Genomic DNA, 27,737 nt, shown 5'->3' with positions numbered 1-27,737 from the left:
TCTTTCAATATAAGTTGCCCAGTCTTCAATGCTGCTATCGTGCCAATCATCGCCATTTTTTTTTTCCAAACCCGTTTTTCTTTCTTTACTAGTTAGCTAGCGTCATGCAAGCCCTGCGCACTTTTCACTTGACTTACGTATCCCCTGCCTAGCTTAGCAAGCGTGCTCCATTTTCTCTACCTTCTCGCTCCTTTCTTCCAAGTTTCAGTGTCCTCTGGATGCGATGCCAGAATAGGAAGACGTAGGTTCATAATTCTCATCGCCAATTTGTTGTGTTTGTACCGCTATACACAACTACATAAAATAATGGCCCAGTAATTCGGGTCCAAATGCGTGAGTACGGTCTGGGTACTCACGCATCTGGCCGGATGAAATGCCGGCGTTCAGGAAACACCGTGCATGCAGGGAACGCCGGCATTTCCAGTCCTCTGAACGAAGGGGTTCAGAGGCACAGCGCGTGCGACTGCACAGGCAGCGCGTGCGCAGTGAACTTCGTCGATTTCATTCATGGATTCAGTGAGGGCAAGTCCTTACAAGTTACACTTGGAAAAAAGCACGTGTAAAGTTGCTCCAAGGCTGCGGAGGAAGATATATTTTATCGTGGAGCTTCTGAAAGGCAATATTTTTGTTTGGGAAAGGGAGGAAAGTTATTTTAAGAAATGCTGAGGTTAGTTTTAAAGTTTAAATTTTTTTTTTTTAATGGGTTTTCAGTACGGTAGGTAGAAGGAGCAATTGTGGCTGTGTGAATTGAATGTGAGAATGAGTGTTCTAAAATGAGTAATGTAACATTTCCAACACTTTTAAGAAAGAAACTTTTCATCAGTAATAAATAATTATGTATGTATGTCCGCATATATTCCTTTACGTATATGTATGTATGTTTTATATTCCTTTACTTGTGTATGAATATGTTTTTAATTATGATTTTCCAATAAGTTACTTTCTCTGAAAGTCATAATTAAATACATACATTCATACACATAAGTAAAGGAATATATACATACACGCAAAGGAATATATACAGACATACATACATAATTACGTAAAAGAATATATTACTGATGAAAAGTTTCTTTCTTAAAAATGTTGGAGTCATTTTCACATTTAATAAACACAGCAAATTCAATTCACATAGCCACAATTGATCCTTCTACCTACAGTACTGAAAACCCATTTTAAAAAACAAAAATAAACTTTAAAACTTACCTCAGCATTTCTTAAAATAACTTTCCTCCCTTTCCCAAACAACCGCAGCCTCTGGAGCAACTGTACTCATGCTTTTTTCATGTGTAAGTTGTAAGGACTTGACCTCACTGAAAGCATGAATGAAAGCGGCGAATTTTACTGCGCACGTGCTGCCTGTACAGTCGCACGCGTTCTGCCTCTGAACCCCTTCGTTCAGAGGACAGGAAATGCCGGTTTTCCCCGCATGCGCTGTGCATGCTGAAAACCGGCATTTCCTCCGGACAGACGCGTAAGTACCCCGACCGTACTCGCGCGTTTGGAAGGGAATTACTGGACCAACATTTTACATGTCAATAAAATGAAAAATTTAACAATTGCACGATTTGCCCCCTCGCATCTGCGACTGAGGGTCCAAGGAGGTGCATTGCGCAACAGGTCATCGTCGTACGTATCCTCACACTGTTCCCTTTCGGGAACTGTATGAAGTGGTGGAAGGATTTCTGGCCACGTTAACACTCCTTCCGTGACCATAACCATCTTCATACCAGCCATTAGGGTGGTTAGTCCTGTGGCGTGAGGGTTTTACGGGCTCCCACAACCCATCTGAGGGGGGGGGGCCCACCCACACCCGCGGACGCAAGTATCCCGCTGGATGTCCACCCAGAATTTATAGTTGGAGCTCCGACTCCACTTGCCGGGACTGTCTGGAGCGGGGTTCGAAACCCTACTCCTGGCCCAGCAGCGGGGATGCTTACCGCTACGCAAAAGGTCCACTCCGCGCAAAAGGTGACACCCATACGTTTCCTGCGCCTTTTCCCTCCCCGTGACTGGAGCCCTATGCTGCCACTTGAAAGACCAAGCTATCATCTGTCCTTTTTGCGGCGCCTTTGACTTCTCATTACCAATGATGAGCAGGCGCTGCGCCTCCACCTTGTTGAGGAGATTGCTGAGGTCATCATCAGTTCAATTGTGAGTTCTTTTAATGCCGTGAATTGTGCTCATTCCAGCCATTTCACGTTGCTAATCGGATTGGGCCTTTGGCGTAGCGGTAGGATCCCCGCCGCTGGGCCAGACGGGTAGGGTTTCGAACCCCGCTCCAGACAGTCCCGGCAAGTGGAGTCGGAGCTCCGGCTCTAAATTCTGGGTTGACATCCAGTGGGATATTTGCGTCCGTGGGTGTGGGTGGCCCCCCCTCCTTGTATAGCATAGAGTCATAGAGTTTTACAGCACAGAAAGAGGCCCTTCGGCCCATCGTGTCTGCGCCACCCATCCATCCCTGTCCAGTCTAATCCCATTTTCCAGCATTTGGTCCATAGCCTTGTATGCAATGGCATTCCAAGTGCTCATCCAAACGCTTCTTGAATGTTGTGAGGGTTCCTGCCTCTACCACCCTTTTGGGCATTGAGTTCCACATTCCAACCACCCTCTGGGTGAAAAAGTTCCTCCTCAAATCCCCTCTAAATCTCCTGCCCCTTACCCTGAATCTATGCCCCCTTGTTATTGACCCCCCTACTAAGGGGAAAAGTTCCTCTTTGTCTACCCTATCTATGCCCCTCATCATTTTGTATACCTCAATCAGGTCCCCCCTCAGCCTTCTTTGCTCCAAGGAAAACAACCCCAGCCTGTTTAGTCTTTCTTCATAGCTGAGGCGCTCCATCCCAGGTAACATCCTGGTGAATCTTCTCTGCACCCTCTCCAAAGCAATCACATCCTTCCTATAGTGAGGCGACCAGAACTGCACACAGTACTCCAGCTGTGGCCTCACCAGCGTTTTGTACAGCTCCATCATAACCTCCCTGCTCTTGCCTTCATTAGCCGAGGCATAGAATATAAGTATCCCATATGCCTTTTTAACCACCTTATCTACCTGTTCCGCTGCCTTCAGGGATCTATGTACATGTACACCAAGGTCCCTCTGACCCTCTGTACTTCCTAGGGTCCTACCACTCATTGTGTATTCCCTTGCCTTATTTGTCCGTCCAAAATGCATCACCTCGCACTTTTCAGGGTTAAATTCCATTTGCCACTTTTCCGCCCATCTGACCAACCCGTTTATATCGTCCTGTAGCCTGAGGCTTTCCTCCTCGCAATTTACCACCCCACCAATTTTCGTGTCATCTGCGAACTTGCTGATCATACCTTTTACATTCTCATCCAAATCATTTATGTAGATCACAAACAACAAGGGACCCAGCACCAATCCCTGAGGTACCCCACTGGACACAGGCTTCCAGTCACAAAAGCAACCTTCGACCATCACCCTCTGCCTCCTGCCACTCAGCCAGTTTAGGATCCAACGCGCCAAGGCACCCTGGATCCCATGGGCTCTTACCTTCTTGACCAGTCTCCTATGCGGGACTTTGTCAAAGGCTTTACTGAAGTCCATGTAAACCACATCCACAGCATTTCCCTCATCCACCCCCCTAGTCACACCCTCGAAAAATTCAATCAGATTTGTCAGACATGATTTACCCTTGACAAAAGCCATGCTGACTATCCCCGATTAATCCTTGCCTCTCCAAGTGGAGACTAATTTTGTCCCTCAGAATTTTTTCCAATAATTTCCCTACCACAGATGTTAGGCTCACTGGCCTGTAATTCCCTGTATAATGGTACTACATTAGCTGTTCTCCAGTCCTCTGGTACATCCCCAGTGGCCAGAGAGGTTCTGAAAATTTGTGTCAGAGCCCCTGCAATCTCCTCCTTTGCCTCCCACAGCAGCCTGGGATACATCTCGTCCGGGCCTGGGGATTTATCCACTTTTTGGCCTGCTAAAACCGCTAGCACCTCCTCCCTCTCGATGCTAATATGTTCAAGTATGTCACAGTCCCCTTGCCCGATTTCTATGTCTGCATCGTCTTCCTCCATAGTGAATACAGATGCAAAAAATTCATTTAAAACCCCGCCTACATCATCTGGCTCTACACACAGATTGCCACTTTGGTCCCTAATGGGCCCTACCCTTTCCCTGGTTATCCTCTTGCCCTTAATATACTTATAAAACATCTTGTGGGAGCCCGTAAAACCCTCCCGCCATAGGACTAACCACCCTAATGGCTGGTTCAAAGATGGTTACGGTCACGGAATGAGTGTTAATCACGGCCATAAATCCTTCCACCACTTCATACAGTTCCCCAAAGGGAACAGTGTGAAGACACGTATGACGACGACATTGCTAAATAAATAAATGGAATTAAAAAAATTATTTTAGGGCTTTTAAAAGTCTTTAAATTGCTTTAATTCTGTTTAAAACTACTTCAGATTCTTCAAAATAATGTAAACGTTTTTAAAAGTTTATAAAAGTTACCAAAAGCTTCATAAAAATACCAAAAACCTATTTAAAATGCTGCTTTGCATGTAAAAATGCTTAGCAGCTTGTGAGAAACATTGGGGGCGTGTCCTATTAAACTGAGACCTCAAGGGGCGTGTCTCACTTGCACAGCGCGCTCCAGGCTTCGCGCTGGCTGCACTCCTGGGCGGCGTGACGTCAAACGCTGCCCGGGATTCTTCTGTTTCAAAATGGAATTCCAGGCGTCCCTGGAGGTGAAATGTCAGCGCGTCGGGTAAGTGCATATCAGGGGCTTGCACGCGCGGCAAGCCACCGACCCGAATTACTGCCCCAATAAAGCAGCAGAGACTGAGAGTAACTTCAAGTGATCTTTACTGGGTAACTGGAACTTCGGCACTGACTGTACAAATCGATACGCGCCTGTTATATACGATCGCAACTAAGGATGTACATCCACAAAACAAAGTAGTCCCTTCAATGTTGTATACATTACAGATTTGGTGTGAGATTGGATACAGGCAGCAGAGTTTAGCATGGTCTGAAGTTTATGGAGAGTGGGAGGCCAGCCAGGAGCGCCTTGGAATAGTTGAGGCTAGAGGTCACAAAGGCACGGATGATGGTTTCAGAAGCCAATAGGCTGAGGCAGAGCAGAGGCAGATGGTGTTACGGAGGCAGAAGTCGGATCTTTGTTATGGTGAGTATATGGAATTGAAAGCTTAGCTTGGAGTTGAGTAGGATACCAAAATTGTGAAGAGTGGTTGAGCCTGAGACAATGGCAGGGTAGGGGGATGGAATCAGTGGCGAGGGTATGAAGTTTGTGGCGGGGGCTGAAGATGATGGTGTTATTTTTCCCAATGTATATTGTCCCAATCCTCTCCTTGAACACACAACTCACCAAAGATACAAATTAAACCATTTAAGAAAGAATGAATTTTCATTTATGTAGCCTCTTTCACGACCTTAGGACGTCCCAAAGCGCTTTACATTACAGCCCTGCAAACCTTTCCTTTTTATATCCAAAGTGTCCTTTTAAAACACAGACTGCCCATTTTCATGTTAAATTACAGCCATAAAATGTAAGTGGCGCACTTTGACAATTTATTCTTTCCTCTGTTCCCAATGTTTTCCCATTCCTTCTAACTTTTGTTTTCTGCACAGGTGATTGTCCTGGTTTTGCTAAACAGGAACTTCATTAACCCTCAAGGCTTCTGCACATATGAAGTTGAACCTGGCAATGTTGTCTTGACCAGGATGAACATTTCATAACATTTTGGGGACATTAGCCAACACATGGATGGGAATGTATCCATGTTAGATTACCTGCTCCTTATTAGAACACATTCCTTTGTAGCAAAATTAAGACTGGATTTTATGGAGGTGCCAATGGAGTTTATTACTGGCAGAACCCTAAAGTTGCCAGCTGTTGGGTGGAAAATATATCCTCTGTTGGTACTTCTTTAAGTTAAAATAATATACAACTGCTGACAAATATGTGTTCTGTGCAGAATGTATCCAAATCTGCACTCATCTGATGATCAAGAATGTTCTACTGACAACTGAAATTATTCTGTGGTGGTAGTTTTCAGACCCCGGGCACTAATTGAGGACCATTCTCTTCCTCCCCCGGCAGGTTCTCTTGTTTTGCTTTATCCTTTGCTCAAAATAAAACAATTTCCCTCTTTTTTTTCCATTTTTATACTTTACACAGACCTAATTTCCCTGTGATTATGGTGCTTGCTTTTCTTTCCTTCGCTTCCCTCCCCAAGCAGTGGGTCTCCTCTGTAGTCTTTTCTGTATCTGTTTTTCTTTTCCTGATTGAATATTTGCAGTATCCCAGTGTTGATAAAAGTGATAACCATTTAACGTATATCAATTAATACTTAAAAGTCTCGGTCTATTTGATTTTATTCTTCCCTAATACCAGCCCTATTACATTTTCTCCATTACAGCATTTCGGCCTAGAAATTGGGTTGGTAGCGCCGGCGCTGAGCGCCCAAAGAGACCTAGAATTGGGGCGATGCCCTATGTTGGGCGGACGCTATGAAGATAGCGACAACTCGGATATTGACGAAACATTTAGCGCCTGCGCTAAGTGTTTGCGCGCGCCCGCGAGCGCAAGCAGTTCATGACGTCATTTCAGTGTGCAACGCCTTCTAGGAGCGCCTGAGCGCATATTGGGTGGCGCCCAGAGCCTTAGCACCCAGCGCTATTAGTGACAGTTCGAGGGAGGGCTAACAGGCCCTTCTCGGAGTAGGGGGGCGCTATTTAAAGGGGACAGCTTTAGTGCAGAATCTTCTGCCACTTGGCCTGCTCATTGCGATCGTTGCTAGAGAGAGTTGGCGAGCTAATGTGGAGCGGAGTTCTGGGATTTTAGCTTTACAGTACTTGGGACCTTCAACCCTGTCCGAAGCACTTGCAGCACTACACCTAAAAGCCTTTTGACCAACTGGCATCGGAATGAGAGCTTGTTTGGAGGGCGACGGCCTCATCGCCCAACACTCTGAAGGGGCAGAGAGACGGCGGGAGAGAGGGCCGGGATTGGCCAGAAGGAGGAGGGGCAATGGAGGTCGGCCAATCCGACAGGAAGCTGCGAGGGTCTTTAGGCAGCAGGTGACAAGGCTTGACATGTCAGAGGAGCAGTGTCTGGGAAGGCTCCGATTCTGGAGGGACATTGTTACTGATCTGTGCCACCTGCTTGGTCAGGATCTGCAGCCGCGTGAACGCTGCAGAACCTCTCTGTCCGTGATGGCTAAACTGACTGATAGGATCCGTTGGCATAAAAATGGAGGCCTTCAGTCAGCCATTGGGGACATTGCGACTGTCGCTCAGGTTGCAGTCCACTGTTGCATCCGGCAAGTTACAGATGCCCTTTATAGGCGAAGGCGTCAATTCATTACCTTCCCTCGGACCCTGCACAAGCAGGCGGAGGGCGTGCAGGGTGTCGCTTCTATTGCGGACTTCCCCATGGTGCAGGGGGCGAGTGACAGCACACACGTGGCTTTGAGGGCGCCAAGCCATCATCCTTAGGACTTCCGCAACCACAAAGGGTTCCACTCCCTCAACATGCAGCTGGTCTGTGACCACCGCCAAATCATCATGGCAGTCACCGCGCATTTCCCAGGGTGCAGCCACGATGCCTTTATCCTGCGGTTGACCTCAGTTTGTGACCTTTTTGAGGGGCTGCCTCGAAGACGAGGCTGGCTTACTGGGGACGAGGGCTATCCTCTCTGGCCATGGCTGATGACAACACTCCGTGTGGCCGACACCCCAGCAGAAGAGCTAATCAGCAGTGGCCATCAGGCGACCAGGCACAGTAAACAGCACACTATTGGTGTTGTCAAAAAGTGTTTCCAATGTCTGGAACATTCGGGGGGGATCCCTGCAGTACTCGCCGCAGCAAGTGGGACACATCGTCGTCGTCTGCTGCATGCTCCACAACTTGGCGAATCGACGCACCCAGCCAATTCCAGCTGTCCCTCAATGACCAGCAGAGCAGGAGGAGGAAGATGAGGAGGAGGAAGATGAGGAGGAGGAGTATGAGGAGGAGGAAGATGGAAGGGCTGCTGAAAGTGGAAGGGCCATACGTCAGAGGCTCGTCTGGACTCGTGTCGAGACCCCTGTGGCGGAATGATGAGAGTCTTAACTCATGCGCACTTTGGATGTTTGAGGGCCTCTGAATGCCAGCATCACTGAAACTAGTCACATGCACCATGCCACATTGAAACTTCTGTTTATTGGCACAAAAGTCTTTCATTACAGCTAAACAACGTAATGTCAACAGAAACCATAACTTTCAAAATAACTGAACTGTTCGGCCAAGCCGCAAAACTCAACAAACCTTCTGCAAATATAACAACAGGTGAGGGTGTCCTTGAATTTGGACAAACAAACGTCTCAGCACCTCCCTCTACAACTGGCCCCTTGAGGGAAAATGACTTCTCTTTTTCGCGCCTGGCCCCTTCCCTCCCTGCTGCTCCTACGTAATTGGACCCCAGTGGCGGCCTCAAGGCTGGGGGACGCCTGCTGACTGTCTGGAAGCGCAGAAGCCCCTGAGGGACGGCCTGGCCAACCTCTGGGCTTGGAGGGTGCGGACGCAGGATGCTTGATGTGACCATGGCTGGAAGCAGTGTGGCCTGCAGGTGGTGGCAGCTGCAATGCAGGCGTCCCAGCGCTGGCATGTGCAATGGTCTCCTGCCGAGAGAGGACACCTGCACCATGGTCGGACGACACACTGGCTATCTGAGTGGAGCGGCTCGGCTCATCCGCCACAATCGCATGCTCCACTGATTCCTGGCCTTGTATGGGACTGGAAGGGCCCGGGGTGATCCTAACTGATGCAGAGAGGGTGGCTAGAGTGAGAGATCGCGTTGCGTCAATCTGGCTGTTGAGGAGCCCAGCAAGTGACTGCGTGGCAACAGTGAGGACCTGTGTGCCAGGTGCCAGTGCTTCGGAGAAGGCCTGGACAGTTCTTCCCATTGCTTCGGACAAGGCAGGTGCCGACTGCTCCACTGCCTCGGACAAGCCCTGCACAGACCTTTCCAGGGATTGTCCGAAGCCCTGAACAGTCCTTTCCATAGCCGACTCAAAGCCGTGGACAGTCCTCTCCATTGTTGCCCCGAAGCCCTGGATAGACCTGTCCATTGTTGCCCCGAAGCCCTGGATAGACCTGTCCATTGTTGCCCCGAAGTCCAACATACTCTTAGCCAATGAATCTATTGACTCGGGCATCTTCTCGACTGCAGCCATCAGCTCCGTGTGTCTGACCCGGGCCTGTTTGCTCATCTCAGCCAGGCGACGCACCTCATTTGCACTCTGTGCAGCAGTCATCACGATCTGCCTTGCCCTCCGGGGAGACGGTGGCCGAACTTGCCTATCCCCCGTGCGTTGCTGCATGCCGCTTGGTCCGGCAACTGGTTCATCCTCAGAGCCACCCCCCCTCCCCTCCAGGGGACTACTATCCCCAGTCTGTAGATGTGTCAGCTCCCCGGATTCTGCAACGGCTGGTCCGGATTCCTCCTGGTCCTCGCCTCCGGTGGCACTGGCAGCTTCAGCGCGTTGAGCCCGAGTTGGTGCTGCTTCATCTGAAAGTGGGAGGTGGAAGAGTGGCTTTAGCAAAAGGACAGCTTTGCTGAAAGGCATGCCAGATTGCGGCAAGGCTCTGACCTGGCTGCACACTGAGGATGCATGCTGGCGGGGGGACCAAGTGGAAGGCAACAGGTGAAAAATGTGAGAGTCTTACCCTCGCTGTCGGTAATGGGATCGGCAGATGCAGTGGTCACAGGACCAGACAGACGTCCTCCAAGTATCTGGTGCACTCTCTCCTCCAGATCCGTGAGAGTGACCACTTGTGGAGGCCCGCCACCGGTTCGACGCTGCTCCTTTCGGATCATCGCCAGCTTAGACTGCAGGGGAAAGAAGGGGAAGTTCTGTAACATGAGGCCTTGAGAGATCATCGCATGCCCCCCATGGTGCAAGAGCCCTTACATGAGGCCTTGAGACATCTGTCCATGTGTGTGCCCAGAAAGGGCCATGGGGGCATCATTGCAGCAGGGTGCCCGAAGTCAGCTGCAGATGGAGGGAATCAGAAGATTGCTAAACCATCACTCACCCTAACGATCCGTGTGAGGCCGTTGAATTTCTTCCTGCACTGAACAGGGGTCCTGGTCGCCATGCTGCTGGAGTTGACCCTCACAGCAACCTCCCTCCGAGATCGTCGGTAAGCCTTCTGATTCGGCCTCTTGCCATTATCCGGATACAGGACCTCCCGACGGCGTTCAACTGCAGCCACCAAGTGGTCCAGAGCCTCAGTGCTGAAGCGCTCTGCTCTCTGTCTAACCTTCTCCATGCTGAACAAGTTTGTAACGCCAGACAAGGGCGAGCGCCGAATCTGAGGCCTACAGGGCGTTGGGTGTTGAAGCTCAGGCTGACTGACCCACCCCTTTAAGAGCCGGCCGGCGCCTGGAGGTCTCGTGGTTTCCCGTAATTGAGATCACCTGCGCTGCGCCCGTCCACGTCGATATTGAGCAGCGCCTGAACTTTTGCGCCCTAAGAGCACCGTGCAACGGCTGAATTAGCGCCTCGATTCCCTTTGGGAGCGATGCAACCCAACATCTCGCCAGGCAGCGATAACTTTCGTCTGGCTATAAACTTAGCGCTCCGCCAGTTCTAACGACTCAAGCGAGGCTATACCCAATTTCTAGGCCTTAGTGCCTTGCCTTCATTCACAATTCCAGGCAGTGTGTTTAGCTTTAGTGTGAAATAATTCTTGGCATCTGCTGTACAATTCCTCTTCACAACCCTGAATCTGTGCCCTCTCGTCCTGCCCTAAAATATGAAAATAGTGTTTGGGGTTTACAATCCCTAGCCTGTTGATTGGCAGTTTGAAAATTCAAGTGAGCTCTTCTGAAGACGGTGACTTCTGCTGGGACACGCTGTGTTTGTTAGCCGAGATGGTGAGGGGGCTGGAGTGCATTACAGCCAAGCTTGAATCTGTCTTTTTGTATACAATTTACAGCTGGGGGACAGAGTTTCGAAGTGAGAATTCTAGCTTTTTTTTCTTTCCTCCATTTTTGAGATTAGCTCATGTAAACACTTGAGATTGAATCTGATGGAGATTTCCAAAGTGAATCAAACCGTTTACAGCACAGTCTTTTTTTGTTTCATTTCTGTTGTTCACAGTAACTATTTTAAAAGGGCACCACCGTTGGAAAATCAAGTGCTTACAATGTGGGAAATTGTGTACATAAGCCTTTAATTCATCATTCCATAATCTATAAAAGGATACATCTGTCTGTCTGTACACTCTAAAGTTATAGAGCGTACCTACACGTGCGTTTCATCAAAAGAAAGCTTACGATTCCGGAACGGTCATAAGCGTATTTACGTTTCGGCGAGATAAAAATTGCGCCCACGGTATCCAAAAAACGTTCAAAATTCCGCTCGTTATCATCTCATCCGCTCATTAGCAATAGAGTGATGTCGAGGTCGACCAATCGTACGGTCGAGCGACCCGACGGTCGACCAATCGCTGCGTGGCGGGGGCGGGTTCCTCGCGCGTGCGGGCGGGCCCTCCTAGAGTCGAGTGACGGGACGATTGACCAATCCTACGCTTCAGTGACCTGACGGTCGACCAATCGGTGTGTGTGTGGGGGCGGGCCTCATCGTTCTGAACCGAGGTGAGTCGCCGCCATCTTGATTTCAAACTGTTCATTTCTTTTTCCGCACTTTCTGCGTGTTTCTTTTCAAATCTACATTTCCAGCAACAAAAAAAAAGTTGCTTTTAAAACACATTGTTTTTTAAAAAAAGTTAATTAATTTGTAAATCTTTTCTCTAACCTCTATAATTTTCCTACCTTTCACTGTTTTTCCAGGCCCGGTGCCTAGGCTTCTCCAACTGCCAGCAGCGCAACTCTAGTCCCAGGCTCCCGGCCTAGACAGAGACAAACACTGGCAGAGGGGAGAGGGTGTGCTGCCTGCCTCCGCTCCATTCCCGGGGTCAGTAGGTGGGGAGGCTTCATAAGCAACTGGGGTAGGTCGCAAGCCCATAATAATAATCTGAAGATCCTGTGTTTGCAGCTGAGGAAATTTCTTCTGCTGACAGCCCCAGGTTAACGGCAGCCATCTTTGTCAAGGAGGGTGAAAAGTTTCAGTGCGACACCATTTTGATTGTGCGTAACAGAGTGCATGTGCGGCCATCTTAGTACAGGAACATAGAGTGGGTGGGGCTTCTGTGCTCCCAATCGGGTCCTGGTGACCGAGACAGACAAGCGACTGTGTGGGCGGGGCCTAATCTTTCCAACTGAAAAGCAAGCAGCGGCCATTGTTTGTGATACAACACACTGTAGGTGAGGACCCCTTTTTTAATAAAAAGATTGGTGAGGTTGTAAAGTGTATGTTCTAGAAAGATTTATCAAAAATGTTTTATAAGTACTTTAAGTTTCATGTTTCCCCACCCCTTGCTCCCCCCACCCCTTGCCATGTCAGTGCAGGGGCCCGAGGCCTAGGCTTCTCCAACGGCTAGCAGCGCAACTCCAGTCCCAGGCTTCTGGCTCAGACAGGGACCAACACTGGGAGAGGGTCTGCTGGCCCCCCGCCTCCCTTCCCACCCCCCCTCCCTTTCCACCCTCCCTTCCCCCCCACATCCCTCCTTCCCCCACCCCTCCCACCTCCCCCTTCCCTCCCCCACGCCCCCTTTCCCCCCACACCCACCCGCCCCTTTCTCCCCCACCCACCGACCCTTCCCCCCCACCCGCCCCTTTCTCCCCACCCTTCTCCCCCCCACCCCACCCTTCTCCTCCCCCCCCCACCCACCCCACCCTTCTCTCTCCCACCCCCCCGCTTCGCCCCCACCCCCCCGTTTCGCCCCCACCCCCCCGTTTCGCCCCCACCCCCCCGTTTCGCCCCCACCCCCCCGTTTCGCCCCCACCCCCCCGTTTCGCCCCCACCCCCCCGTTTCGCCCCCACCCCCCCGTTTCGCCCCCACCCCCCCGTTTCGCCCCCACCCCCCCGTTTCGCCCCCACCCCCCCGTTTCGCCCCCACCCCCCCGTTTCGCCCCCACCCCCCCGTTTCGCCCCCACCCCCCCGTTTCGCCCCCACCCCCCCGTTTCGCCCCCACCCCCCCGTTTCGCCCCCACCCCCCCGTTTCGCCCCCACCCCCCCGTTTCGCCCCCACCCCCCCGTTTCGCCCCCACCCCCCCGTTTCGCCCCCACCCCCCCGTTTCGCCCCCCACCCCCCCCGTTTCGCCCCCCACCCCCCCCGTTTCGCCCCCCACCCCCCCCCCGTTTCGCCCCCCACCCCCCCCCGTTTCGCCCCCCACCCCCCCCCGTTTCGCCCCCCACCCCCCCCCCGTTTCGCCCCCCACCCCCCCGTTTCGCCCCCCACCCCCCCCCCGTTTCGCCCCCCACCCCCCCCCCCCCGTTTCGCCCCCCACCCCCCCCCCCCGTTTCGCCCCCCACCCCCCCCCCCGTTTCGCCCCCCACCCCCCCGTTTCGCCCCCCACCCCCCCGTTTCGCCCCCCACCCCCCCGTTTCGCCCCCCACCCCCCCGTTTCGCCCCCCACCCCCCCGTTTCGCCCCCCACCCCCCCGTTTCGCCCCCCACCCCCCCGTTTCGCCCCCCACCCCCCCCCGTTTCGCCCCCCACCCCCCCGTTTCGCCCCCCACCCCCCCGTTTCGCCCCCCACCCCCCCGTTTCGCCCCCCACCCCCCCGTTTCGCCCCCCACCCCCCCCGTTTCGCCCCCCACCCCCCCCGTTTCGCCCCCCACCCCCCGTTTCGCCCCCACCCCCCCGTTTCGCCCCCACCCCCCCCCGCTTCGCCCCCTCTCTCTCTCTCTCCCCTTCTCTCTCTCTCTCTCTCTCTCTCTCTCTCTCCTTCCCCCTCTCTCTCTCTCCTTCCCTCTCTCTCTCTCTCTTCCCCCCCAGTTGCTCTCTCTTCTTACCACCCCAGTCGCGCTCTCTGCCCCCCCGTCGCTCTCTCTTTCTCCCCCCCCCCCCCCGTCGCGCGCTCTCTTCCCCCCCCCCAGTCGCTCTCTCTTTCTCCCCCCCCCAGTCACTCTCTCTCTTCCCCCCCCCCAGTCGCTCTCTCTTTCCCCCCCAGTCGCTCTCTCTCTTCCCCCCCCCCCCAGTCGCTCTCTCTCTTCCCCCCCCCAGTCGCTCTCTCTCTTCCCCCCCCCCAGTCGCTCTCTCTCTTTTCCCCCCCCCAGTCGCTCTCTCCTCCCCCCCCTCCCAGTCGCTCTCTCTTTTCCCCCCCCCCAGTCGCTCTCTCTCTTCCCCCCCCCCAGTCACGCTCTCTCTTTCCCCCCCCCCAGTCACGCTCTCTCTTCCCCCCCCCCAGTCACGCTCTCTCTTCCCCCCCCCCCCCAGTCGCTCTCACTCTTTCCCCCCCCCCCCGTCGCTCTCTCTTTCCCCCCCCCCCGTCGCTCTCTCTTCCCCCCCGTCGCTCTCTCTTTCCCCCCCCCCCCCGTCGCTCTCTCTTTCCCCCCCCCCCAGTCGCTCTCTCTCTTCCCCCCCCCCCCCAGTCGCTCTCTCTCTTCCCCCCCCCCAGTCGCTCTCTCTCTTCCCCCCCCCGTCGCTCTCTCTCTCTTCCCCCCCCCCAGTCGCTCTCTCTTTCCCCCCCCCCAGTCGCGCTCTCTTCCCCCCCCCCCCCCCAGTCGCGCGCTCTCTTCCCCCCTCCCCCCCAGTCGCGCGCTCTCTTTCTCCCCCCCCCAGTCGCGCTCTCTCTTCCCCCCCCCCCCCAGTCGCTCTCTCTTCCCCCCCCCCCCCCCAGTCGCTCTCTCTCTTCCCCCCCCCCCCCCAGTCGCGCTCTCTCTTCCCCCCCCCCCCCAGTCGCGCTCTCTCTTTCCCCCCCCCCCCAGTCGCGCTCTCTCTTTCCCCCCCCCCCCAGTCGCTCTCTCTCTTCCCCCCCCCCCGTCGCTCTCTCTCTTCCCCCCCCCCAGTCGCTCTCTCTCTTCCCCCCCATCGCTCTCTCTCTTCCCCCCCCCAGTCGCTCTCTCTCTTCCCCCCCCCCAGTCGCTCTCTCTCTTCCCCCCCCCCCCAGTCGCTCTCTCTCTTTCCCCCCCCCCCAGTCGCTCTCTCTCTTCCCCCCCCCCCCCCAGTCGCTCTCTCTCTTCCCCCCCCCCAGTCGCGTTCTCTCTTCTCCCCCCCCCAGTCGCTCTCTCTCTTCCCCCCCCCCCCCCAGTCGCTCTCTCTTTTCCCCCCCCCCCAGTCGCTCTCTCTCTTCCCGCCCCCAGTCGCTCTCTCTCTTTTCCCCCCCCCCCCCCCCCCCAGTCGCTCGCTCTCTCTCTCTTCCAACAACAACATCCCCTCAAAAAAGCCTCGGCACCGCCGGGCACTGCAGCTAGTGCAGTGTGTTGCAGTATTCTTATAATGTAGGGAGAATAACTGTAATTTGGGTTATTGCGTCATTCTTTTTACCCATTTTCACAATCAATATTACCAACCTTTCCTTGAAAGATGTCAAGTATGCAGGAGTGCTCTGGCCGATTTTGGAGTATGTTTATAACATGTGTGATGATCCATGCAAACTGTTGGGGAAAAACAAGGAGGTGGAAACTCATGGTTGCAGGGATCAAAAGCAAGGGAAGGTGCTGTATTCAGCCCAGAAATCAGACATTTAGGTGATATTGAATGGAAAGCAGTTCAGAAGATACAGATAAAATGAAAGCTTAGCAATAGTGTACTTTACAGTTGTTTCTGAAGTCTCTATTGGGTAAAGCAGGATATCCAATCTCCGGGGTAATTGGCGAAGTCTTGTATCAAAGGTGGGCATTACATAGACATGTTTTTATGCCCTTTTATATAAAAAAATTGCCCTTCAGTTCTGATACCACCCTGTCACCAGCATACTGAATTGAATAAAGTATGTCTTTGTTTCTGAAAAAACAATTTAAGAATAGGAAAGTCTCCCCAAACTAAAGCAAAAGGATCAAAATGGCACAGGTCAGATCATGGGATAGAGATGTTGGAAAAATCCTCACTTCACATTAAAGGCAAGTCAAATATAATTTCAGAGAAATGTTGTCTCATGCCTTTGTTTACATTGTTCACTGGAGTACTCTTTTAATAAGTTTTGTTATCTTGTATAATTTGCACAACAAAATAAGCTGGTTACACCCTGTACAAACGTGGTAATGAGCTGAAACATCAGGTTTTCAGAACCCTGTGTCTCTCTCTCGAGTTGGTTTGATTTAAGATTTGTTGACCGTGGCACAAAATTAGTCATTATTTATAGAATGCTAATTTCTAGTTGACTAAGCAATCAGTGTTGTTGACTTCATGTTAATGGCTAGTGTATTATACGACTGTATTGGACGCAAAAAATACAAAATAATTTCTCTGAATTAATCTGAACAGTCTACTGATTATTCAGTTGTTTGAGATTTTACATTTGAATTATCCAATAATTTGAATTAGACAAAACCAGCATCACAGCAAGGGGGAATTTAGTGCTTAAAAATTAATTCAGGTAATTGAATTAAGAGCTCTCTTTTTCTGATCCTTTCAGCTGGACAGTTGTTCTGAAGAATACTTCTAATTATATATTCATTTTTGTAATGATTTTTGAAGATGAATTCTCACCTTTTGTAGTTGGCTGTACTAGAGATGAGCGGACAGTGAAGCAATGGCTCATTCAACTCCTCTGCCAGTGTCGCTGTGACTAGGTACTGAACTGGAATCATAATTTGCCCCATCCTTTTAGTTGGGAATCTTCATTCAACATTGCTATAGATGAACACCAGCAACTCCTTATCTAGGGAGTTTGAGGGTAAATGTCTATAGTTAAAAAATGTTCTTAATCAGTCTTTAATTAAAAACATAAGGAAAGGCCGTTGGGCCCAAACCTCATCCCTTTCACATAAATCAACTTTGCCTAAATGCCCCCTCTCCATATCCCTCAACCCTTATCTCCAGAAACTCATCAAATTGTCTTTTGAATCCACTTATACTCTCTGCTTCAGTGCCCTTCCCTTGGTAAGGTAGTTGCTAGGATTAATTAGAAATACTATCTGAACTTGAGAGTACCTTTCAGAACAAATACTCATACTTATTAGACAGCTGCCATAAAGTTTGAGTTTGGTTCTCTCTCCGAACATTTGATGCAGAGGTAATGGTATCCTGCATACAGTTGGAATGTTCAACAATAGTGTTAATCCCTACTGTGTAATATTTAAATATCCATTAAAGCAGCCCAGAGTTGATGTGCTACCATATAGAATAATTCACAAAAGCTTTGCCATACTCTCTTCATCTTCAATAATCCTTCAACAGAAGTGAAATGGCAAGTGTGTGGATTTGGCAACATCTTCCAAGGCGGGGGGCTGGGTGCAGGTAGCTGCATAGACAAATTATAAAGAAAACTTGTACTTGCACACACCAATTAACCTTGGATCAAATAAAGTAAGCTTTTGTCTTGTATGTTGGAATGCAATTTTAAACAAGTCAGCATATTTTGATTTTAAAAATATTTTTGCATGTAAACTGCAGTCAAGATAGATAATTGAGATATCTAGTTTTTGAATGTGTTGTAAATCTTAACCATCTTATAGTCTAGTTGTACTGTAGAATCCTTCAGATTTGTAAAGCTCGACTGTATATTCAAGGAATTGTGCCATCCAATAAATTACTGAGAGCTTGAGCACGAGTCTGCATTATTTCTGTACATTCCTAGCGTGACGGTGGTCTGTATTCTGTTCATTCTAGAAAACCAATTTGGCAAGGAGTAACCGAGTGATGGTTGCTGCCCGAAAAATGGGCATACGCAGTAGTGTCGTATCTGACAGCACATCACCTGTACATTTTTGTATATGGAAGCCTTGTATGCTAAAATGAGAGTCTCCACAGATGGGGACACAGGTACACCTAACACTCAAGACATGGAATACAGCAGTGGCAAAGCATGCCTTTTCCCGCTAAAGCAAAATGTTATTTTGTGCAATATCGCTGGATCAGTATCCTTGAATTCCTTACCTAACGCCATTGTGGAAGCATCATCACCACGAGGACTGCAGCACTTCAAGCAGGCCCACCATCACCACCTCGAGGCAGGTAGGGGTAGGCAATAAATGTGGCCTTGCCAGTGTCGCCTACATCCGGAGACCAAATAAAAATGAAATGGCAGCAGTGACTTGAGAAATAACTTCAGACCCTGCAACTGATTGTCTAGAATAGTTCTGGTCAGGAGTCACAGGAGCAAATACCCCAGCAGCTGAGTGTAGAGCTGACGATATGTAACTGGTGCGACCATGATACTCTGATATCTTCTGTTAACTGTTCATGGGTTACACATCGTTCGCTTATAAAAGTAAAATTGAAGTGATGTGATGATGCAGTGTATTGGAGTTGGTGATAAGAGGGTAGACACTTGTATGAGAGCTGTTGTCAGTTGGCTCTTGCATACCACTTGGCAGCTAGTTTCAGAAAGTGTGGTTTGAGATCCAGCACTAGATTGTGTACCCTTTTGGTTATGAATAATGTGCAACAGCCTAGTGTTTATTTTTATTCATTCTCGTGCTGAAACTGCAACTGGGTATTGTAAATTTTGATGATTTCTTCTATTTCCACTAGTTAATGTGTCAGTAACTAGAGGATGTAAATTCAGGATCATCAAAGGAAGAGGTCAGGAGAATTTTTTAAGATGATGATTGTTAGGCCATGGAATGCCATACCAGAAACAGTGGTGAGCGCAAAATCCATAATAGTTTTGAAAAGGAAAGTTGATAAATATTTGGATAAGAAGAATGTAAAAGGGTATGGAGAAAGGGCAAGGGAATGAGACTAAGTGGATAGTTCTGTCACGCAGCCAGGGCAACTGTGATGGGTTGAATGGTTTCTTGTGCTGTTAAAATATTGTGAATCTCATTGGAGATTTAACTTTTACCATACTGAAAATATCCTTTACATGAGTTGTATGTAACTCTAAATAGAGGATAATCAACATGTTTATCATAAATAAGTACAATGTGCCAGTTTCCTACACATCACCGCATCATTTGTATTCTGTCAAGATGCCTTAATTTTGTGAATGTTTGTTTTTGTTCAATTTTGTATTTTATTGTATTTTTGTATGGAAAATAGAGGGCTGCATTCTGTGTGGTGGGTATTTTTGAGGTAGTAGCGCTTGGGCTATTTCTGTAAATCTAGAGGGAGGATCTGACTTTATCACAATCTTTTGATTTCCATTTATTTTTGTCTCTTTAAAGATTACTTTTGGGACTTCTCTGCTCAGTAGATCAATGGCCTGTGTGGTATGGTGCTGAGCCATACAGACTAGCAGTGCGTCCACTGTCAGTCTTGTGCTGGTTCGCGTTTTATTTCTTCCCTATTGTCAAATTATTGTGCATGATATATTGTCATGTTACTGTTGGGTACTTTTATTATATTGCTGCAGCATGATGGCGATTTATGCCCACAGCAAGTTATACAGTCCAATCCTGATAATTCAGTCTTTTTTTGCTCTTTCAAATTATTGGGCAATTTTCTTTTTTTAATTATGCAACTTAAATATCACAGTAAAGTGTGAATTTAGTGATTAAACCTTGAATTATCATGTAATTTGGAGTAAGCAACTTTGAATTTGAGTAGACTGTTTAAACTTGAGTATTTTACTTAAAAAGAAACATATAATTGAATCGTTCCTATGCACAGAATTCAATATTGAGTTAAACCTGATAATTTTTGAAACATCACCTGCACAAATCTGATCACACAGCTCTTACTAAGTTTCAGTTTGGCCTGAATGCCTTTTTGAAAAGTGCCGCAGCAAACACTGTTGTATGAAATATATTAAATCATTTAGTTTTAATATTGTCATTTATCCATTTCAGGAGCTGTACTGAGCTTTTGCTTTGCCTGCCTGACGAAGTACCAGACACGATCTGGGAGCAGTTTCAGGCCTGTGTGAAGGTAAGTTGAGCTACATGAAGTGTGAAAGTAAGTGTTATCCATCTAACAGTCCAACGCATGTCTATCCCTGGCAAATATTATTCAGTGTAGAGTCCACCCACCTATCTCTAAAATGTAAGTTCACTGCATGATGAGTAAGTGTGAAAATGTAAAGATTTTTTTTGTTTTGATTTCAAGGAGAATGTCTTGTGCAGTAACCGCTTTTTGATGGTTTCCCCAATGTTTAATGGTCTTTTTCGGTCTGAAGGCTTGAATCAAAATCCCATTTCCTCACAGAAGGAAGTCAAAAGTATTTGCCATAATGTTAAACAAACCACCTTGCAATGTATAGTTACTTATTCACCAACAGCTTGGAATGGCAGCAAAACAATTAGATTAAAATTGTGCCTGCCACGTTAACAGTCAATATCACAAATGTCTTTTATTCTTTTCCTTATACATTATCCCTTTTGACTTTAGTATTTGAAGCTACTGCTTCAGGAACAGTAACTATCAGGTCTACTAACAGTTGAATCGAGTCTACCGTTTATGCACAACAAGCTTGCAATAATATTTTGTTAATTCCTTGGGCTATCCTGGAAGCAGTGATGTGGCCATTTTCCTTTTGGAGGAATCCATATTTCATATTTAGAACCTTATCCTATTGAGATATCTTAGGATAAAAGCAGCACGTTGTTTTGAGCTTCCCAATGGTGATTGTATCTTGGGCGTGTTGAGTCCTAGTTTGGTTCATTATCGGGCAAAACTGTGGCAGATGACTTTCAATGTGGGAAAGTGCAAGGACTTTGGACCAAAGAAAGACAGCTCAGAGTATTTTCTAAATAGCTAGGAACTGTGGATGAACAGGGAGAGAGAGAGAGATTTAGAGGTTCTAGTACAGAAATCACTAAAAGCCATTGGACAGGTACAAAAAGATTAATTTAAAAGGCTACTGGAATGTTGGCCTTTATCTCAAGAGGGCTGGAATACAAAGGAGTGAAATTTATGTTACAGCTGTAGAGCTCTGGTTAGACCCCATCTGGGATACTGCATTTAGTTTTGGGCATAGCACCTTAGGAAGGATATACTGGCCTTGGAGAGATTGCAGCGCAGATACACCAGAATGATACCGGGATTGGATAGACTAAGCTTGTATTCCCTTGAATATAGAAGATTAAGTGGTGATGTAATTGAGGTGTTTAAGATGATCAAAGGAGTTGATCGGGTAGATAGAGAGAAATTAATTCCTCTGGTGGGGGAGTCCAGAACAAGGGGACATAATCTTAAAATGAGAGTTGGGTCTTTCAGGGGTGATGTCAAAAAATACTTTACACAAAGGGTAGTGAAAATCTGGAACGCTGTCTCCAAAAAGCTGTTGAGGCTAGATCAGTTGAAAATGTCAAAACTTGAGATGTAGATTTTTGTTTTGCAAGGGTGTTGAGGATTATGGAAACAAGGCAGGTAGATGGAGTTAAGATGCAGACCAGCCTTGATCTAATTGAATGGCGGAACAGGCTTGAGTGGCTGAATGGCCTACCCATATCCCTATTGTAATTATTCCAGAGGATATCTGTAAAACTGAATTTTTAAGACTTGATTCTGTGTATAAAGTTCTTTACTGTATAAGGAAACTCTCGATTTACTGGCACCTAAATAACTGGAAATCTCTGTTAACCGGCAAAATTCAGGAGTAGGTTCAGGTAAGTTTTACTTCATATTAGTGGCCATTCCTGGATCTGTGGCTGTGTAACCGGGGTTCCTGCACCTGTTGCTTAGCAACAGGGACACCTGGATCTTGTGGCTGGGGTTCCTGCACCTGTTGCTAAGCAACAGGGAAGCCTGGATTTGTTGCTGTGTACGGAGTTTTCGTACCTTTTACTATACCGCTCTGTAATCCGGACTTTTTGATAAACCGGCACCACGCCGGTCCCGTCGGTGCCGGATAAAAAAGAGTTTCCTGTACTTGCTGACTGGAACATAGGAACAGGAGTAGGTCATTCAGCCCCTTGAGGTTGTTCCACCATCCAATTAGATTTTGACTGATTTGTATCTCAACTCCATTTACCCACATTTGCCCCATATCCCTTGATACCCTTTGTATGAAAATGTGCTTCCTGATTTCATTCCTAAATGACCTAGTTCCAATTTAAAGATTGTGTCCCTTATTCTGGATTCCTGCACAAGAGGAAATAGTTTCTCCTGTACCTACCCTATCAAATCCCTTTAACATTTTAAAGATCTCAATTAAATCACCCTTCAACCTCCTAAACTCAAGGAAATACAAGCCAAGTTGTCCTCATAATGCAGCTCTTTAAGCCCCTGTATTATTCTGGTGAATCTGCACTGTTCCTCCTCCAAGGCCAAAATATCCTTCCTCAGGTGCGGTACCCAAAGCTGAACGTCAGCTCCAGAGGACCAAGCTTCAGTACAGCTGAAGCATCACTTTCTCCCCTTTGTATTCCATCACTCTAGAGATAATGGCCAACATTCTATTAGGCTTTTTAACTTTTTTTATACCTGTGCACTAGCTTTTAGTGACTTGTGTACCTGAATCCCTTTGCACCTCCATAGCTCCTAGTCTCTCATCATTGGAAATTATTCCAATTTGTCTTCCTTGGATCCAAAATAGATGACCTCACACTTCCCCACATTGAACTCCATCTACCATAGTTTTGCCCACTCTCGCAAATTATGAACTACGAACAGCCTTCAATGCACCAAGTCCAATTAGAACATACAACATCAAACACACAAACAAGTATGAGGCGGCAGCGGGTGAACAAATGGCTTTTGAGCAATGGAGATCTATTTACCCAGCATGCATAGCGGCAGAGAAACCCCCTATTTCTGGAATTGAATGCTTGCACTGCTCTATCACATGGATGGAGGGGTTTCTCTGCCGCTAGAGATGCTGGGATAAAGAGATCTCCCTTACACAAAAGCCAGGAACTGCCGTTCCGGGATTTGGGGGGGAAGAGTCTGGAATCAATTGAGGGTGGCCTGAACTCGTGGTGGAGGGGTGGGGTGGCGGAGGTTGACTGAAATTGTGAGATGGGTGGAGGGGGTTGGGGGCGCGTTGCTGAAATCTTGGGTGGCTCGAGAGTTGGTGGGGGCTGGGGGGCAGAGATGGAGAGAATGATTTTTCCCTTCCTGTGTCTCCCCTCTTCACCTGCTCTCAGGTGGCCTCCTGGTTCTTGAAACTTCTCACACAAGAGCTGCTAGAGTAAAACCATAAATAAAGATGCTGAACTACAGGGGACCCAAACTTTTTATAAGGTAAATGTTAGAACATTTGTAGAAGTCATGTAGTCCAACTTCACAGGGTCAGAACATCCAGGACTGCCTCCAACCAGAGTTGGCAACCCTACTCCAGCACGTCAAGCACTTTCATTTTTGCTGCTGTTCACTTGTGCGGAACCTTATCAAATGCCTTGTGGAAGTTCATAATGACATCATCCACAGACATTCCCCTAACTGCCATGCTAGTAACCTCTTCAGAAAATTCAACTAGACCTATCTCAGATCCATGCTGACTCGCTCATCAACTCATACTTGCCCAAGTGCTTAGTCACTGTCTCTGATAGATTCCAGTAACTTCGCCACAACTGACATGTAACTGATAGGTCAGTAGTTATCTGGTTTCGTTCTCACTCCATTCTTAATTGATTTGCTAAGGTAATGCATTTATTATCTTGTTTGTAAAATTTTTCAATGAATCATCACAGCAGCAGATTCCTTCTGTAATCGTACTCATTTTGACTGTATCTCCGCACAATGATTTTGTAATCATCAATAAACTATAACAGATCAGTCATGATCTCATTGAATGGCGGAACAGGCTTGAGGGGCTGAAAGCTCCACTCCTGTTCCTATGTTCCTAACATTTTATAATTTAATTGATGGTGTTGAAAGGTACTTCTTTCCTGTGCAGTTTTGCATGATTATATCTTACTATCTAGTTAACATCTGTAGTTTTCCCATTTGATGTAATGGTAAAGAATGCTGTTATCGCTATTTATTTGCGTGTTGGTGTGACCACCACTAATTGGGTGCTCCAAGCGAGCCTGTTCTAGTGCTTTATACACCCAGTAATGACAGTGTGAGACAAGGGCCCAGAAATTCAGGTCGGGGGCTTCCCACGGGTGCAAGCCCCCAACCTGCACTTGCCTTGCGCGCCGGCAGTTGAGCTGTAGGGCCCCGTGGAATTCCGATCCGGGGCCTGGCCCAGCTGCCGGCGCGCAGGGTTTGCGTGTTCCAGGGGCACAGTTAGTTCGATGTGTCCCCTGGGGCCATGGGCAGCCAATCGGAGGAGGGAAAAGCCCATTCATAAGTCTTGACAGGAAGAGCTGTCAAGACTTATAAATACTACAGCCCCAAAATAGCAGTAAACCTTCAAATAATTTTTTTTTAAATCACATTTTTAAAATAAACTATAAATTACATTAAATAACTATTTTAAACAATAATTTAAATGTTTGAAAAAAATAATTTTATTTCCTAACGGGGCTGAAAATAAACTTACCTTGCTTTAAAGTATTTAACAATAATAAACCTGTGGAAAAAATGTTTTAATTTTAATTAATTGACTACTTACCTTGTAAAAAGCAGGCCTTACGCCTGCTTTTTAAATTTCTAAATCCTGCAGACTTACCCTCACGGAAAAACCTGTATAAAAAAAAACATAAGTTCAAAGCGCACGCGCAGACTCCCCTGCGCACGCGTTCGACCTCTGAACCCCTTCGTTCAGAGGAACGGAAGTGCCGGTTTCCCGCCCATGCGCAGTGCATGCAGGAAACCGGCACTTCCATCGGGCTTTCCTACACAATAATATCCTTATTTCTCTGCTGCTTGTGGCTTATTGCTTATCTACAGCGCCACTGCTGAAAATTGCAAACTAAAAAGGGTTTGAATTTTGTAGCTCCATAAGAAATTTCAGTGCCACATTTTGTGCGCTCTGGTTTATTTTCCCAAATTCAGCCTTGTACTTTGGTAACAAATAGCTTAATTAGATTTTCTTTTAAATTCTCCTATTTTGTTAAAGGAGAATCTGATTAAGTTTGCAGATGTCAAACTTTTTGTTTAGTCTCTCGAGTAATTTAGCTAATGTGTTGATAATCTCATAGTTGTATGAATCCATTATAGAGAAGATGCAAAAGTAAATTCATTTAGAAATAAAGACGACCTTTGCAGGTGTTATGTATTCTATTATAGCTCATTAAGTGGGTGAATTAAAGTAAGTTAAAGCAAACCGCTTTTCCTGACAATACAAAGAGCAGCTGCATCCTGTGCTTATCAGACGGTCAATGTACAATGCGGCTGGCAGTATGATCAGTTCCAAAAGGTTTCTTTCATATGTTGTGATCAAATTTGTATGTTTCAGGTTAGAGATCTTGCTTCTGCCTCTTGTATAATCTGTTTCTTGTGGCTTGTCTAACTCACAGCTGGTTATCAGAAGATAATTTTGAGTGCCACATTAGAACTAGTGTCCTGTGAATCAAGACCTGGTCTTTGCAGGATGGAACAGTCTATGTGAAACCAATGGATGATTATGTGGGGTTTTCCATTTTTACCACTGGCAATGATGATGATTTTATTTTTGTCAGCTGCTATTTTGATATGATTATTGATTTGATTAATTGGTTGGGAGTGGAACCAAAGCCTCTACACTGAAGACTATGTAGCCGGAACAGCAATGTGATTAAACAGGCCTATCTGTTTAGTAGCAACAGTGTGGACTAGGAACCAGTTGCATTGCTTTGAGTGGGGAAAGGCAGAGCTCTGCGTGCATACTGAAATACAGGAAACTTTCTGATATCCGGCACTGACGGGACCGAGCTGGTGCCGTACCATCAAAAGTGCCGGACATACCAGAGATAATGTTTAAACATACGGAACTGAGAAGCTCCGTGTGAATCAACAAACCCTGTTGCTTAGCAACAGCTTCAAAACAGTCGGCTGCAGCTGCAAGCATCTGTAGCTGAAGCTGTTGCTATAGCTACAGACCTTGCAGTGCTTGACTGGGGAAAAATAAAGCAACGAGAACTAAAAAAAAAATATAGAAAACGGCTCCTGATTTTTGCCGTTAGATCGAGTATTCCGGACATATAACCTCCGGATAAACCAAAGTTTCCTGTACCTGGATGGAGTGCAGCTCGCTAGCCATTTTCTTCTGACTGGGCCAGCTGTTTGGCAGGTTTGGCCTTTCACCTTTTACCAAGTAGAGTTTTAGAACTTTTCTAAATTTAAGAAGTGAGTTTCACACCTTCTGCTATTGCTAAGCAAAACTTAGAATCTTGTTTCCTTCAGTGTCGGCCAACACTGATGGCTTTCTGTTGGGCTTTTAGTATCACCATGCTGAAAATGTTCACATGGCACTGATGCAAAAGGTGCATTATAAAGGCAGCATAAATTGTGTCTTATTTGTGCTGACACTCGGTGCCATGATCCAAATTCGGCAGACAAATGCCCACAACTGGACTGAATCGAGTTGCACATTTATAATGTAGTTCCACTGCGATGCTTTTAATTTTGTAATCTGTCTGCATATTTCAAATGTGTTCACAACCAAACCATTAAACACCTGCTGGCAGCAAGTCATGAGGTAATATATGCAGAATAGCATGCCTGATGGGGGATGGAATGCATTGGACAGCACTCTAGGATACAATCCCGAGGTAGCCATCAGTCTAGCATATATTCAGCTCCCTACTGGCTTGGGTCCTTGCCCCTTGAAGTAGCTGTACTTTTTCCAGCTCAGTTTTGGAAAGTAATTTCTCTGATTTTTTTTTAAATAGCAAACACAGATCAGGACTAAAAAAAATAGACTCATCTGATCCGTTTGCTGCTTTTTTTTTGTGCTCTCATCTGTCCTGAAAGCATTAACTTCTGCCGTATGAAAGACATCCTACTGTGCCTCCTAGTAGCTAACGTTGATCTGTGAGGCTTAACGATAAGCATCAGTGCCCTATTTAACCAAAGGGGTCCTCACAGATGAGCCTAAGCCGACTCTTGTCCAACGTCCGCACACATACCCTTTCAGCATGGGTCACAAGTGGGAACCCTGGCTGAATTTTTCCCCCCTTTTTGTGATCCAGAGGAGTGAAGCCAATTGTAGCGCCCATACCAAAACCTGGCTGATATCGGCCAACTCACTAGAGGCCCAAGGATTAAATATGGGATCTTCCTCATCTGTATGTCTCAGTTCCTCATTGGATAAACTTGTTAAGCTAATAAATATATTTTAATGTGTTTCTAATGTTCTGTAAACTACTTAATTGTTGAAATTTTGGTCAGCAGTAATAATGCTCAAGACAGTTGACTCCATAGTAAAGCATTTTTTCCCAGCAACTGTGCAGAGCAGATGAAATTGCAGAACCTATTTTCATGTGAGCTCATGACCATCTGCATCTGGTTGAAATGTAAGGTAAAAGTGATCACATCAGATTAATATTGGAATGGTTAATATATTTTTTAGTTTAACGTGACTATCTACATAATTGAAAGTTTTGTGTCTACCACATCCGTAGGACCAAAAATATCCACTGAGCACGAGGTGTCTGTAGGATGTGAAGTCCCATTCACTAAAAAGTAGTCACAAGCCATTGTTTGTCAAGCTGTGGACCGTGATTGGCCCAAATGTGCTATTGACTTTTTTGTAAACTAATCAAAAATTACTATCTATAAAGTAAAAATTAAATAAATCTCTTCATAAAAAATCTTCATTCATGAAAAAGCTACCAGTTTAAAAATCACCTACCCTCACCAAATCAACTAACAAAATTCCTGAAAATGTTTCCTACCAATTACAGGAAACTCTCATTTAAACGGCACCTAAATATCTGGAATTCTCTATTAACCGGCAAAATTCATACTCCGAAAACAACA

General features: G+C 47.3%; 1 protein-coding gene across 1 annotated transcript in view; it reads right to left on the bottom strand.

Moving 5' to 3' along the window:
• Window positions 1–27,737, bottom strand: part of LOC147121657 (zinc finger protein 292-like) — a 216,510-nt gene that overhangs the window by 73,803 nt on the left and 114,970 nt on the right. The window contains exons 3-4 of the mRNA XM_085982085.1: window positions 23,577–23,602; window positions 3,895–3,929 (exon numbers count right to left, since the gene is read on the bottom strand). Of these exons, the coding sequence (XP_085838211.1) occupies window positions 3,895–3,929; window positions 23,577–23,602 (61 nt within the window). The remainder of the gene's footprint in view (window positions 1–3,894; window positions 3,930–23,576; window positions 23,603–27,737) is intronic.

Source organism: Somniosus microcephalus, chromosome 3 (assembly GCF_052327205.1).
Source record: "Somniosus microcephalus isolate GS21.2 chromosome 3, FLI_Smic_1.0, whole genome shotgun sequence".
NCBI classification, from domain to species: domain Eukaryota; kingdom Metazoa; phylum Chordata; class Chondrichthyes; order Squaliformes; family Somniosidae; genus Somniosus; species Somniosus microcephalus.
Note: the sequence above shows the minus strand (reverse complement) of the source record. Positions and strands in the feature narration are given on the sequence as shown.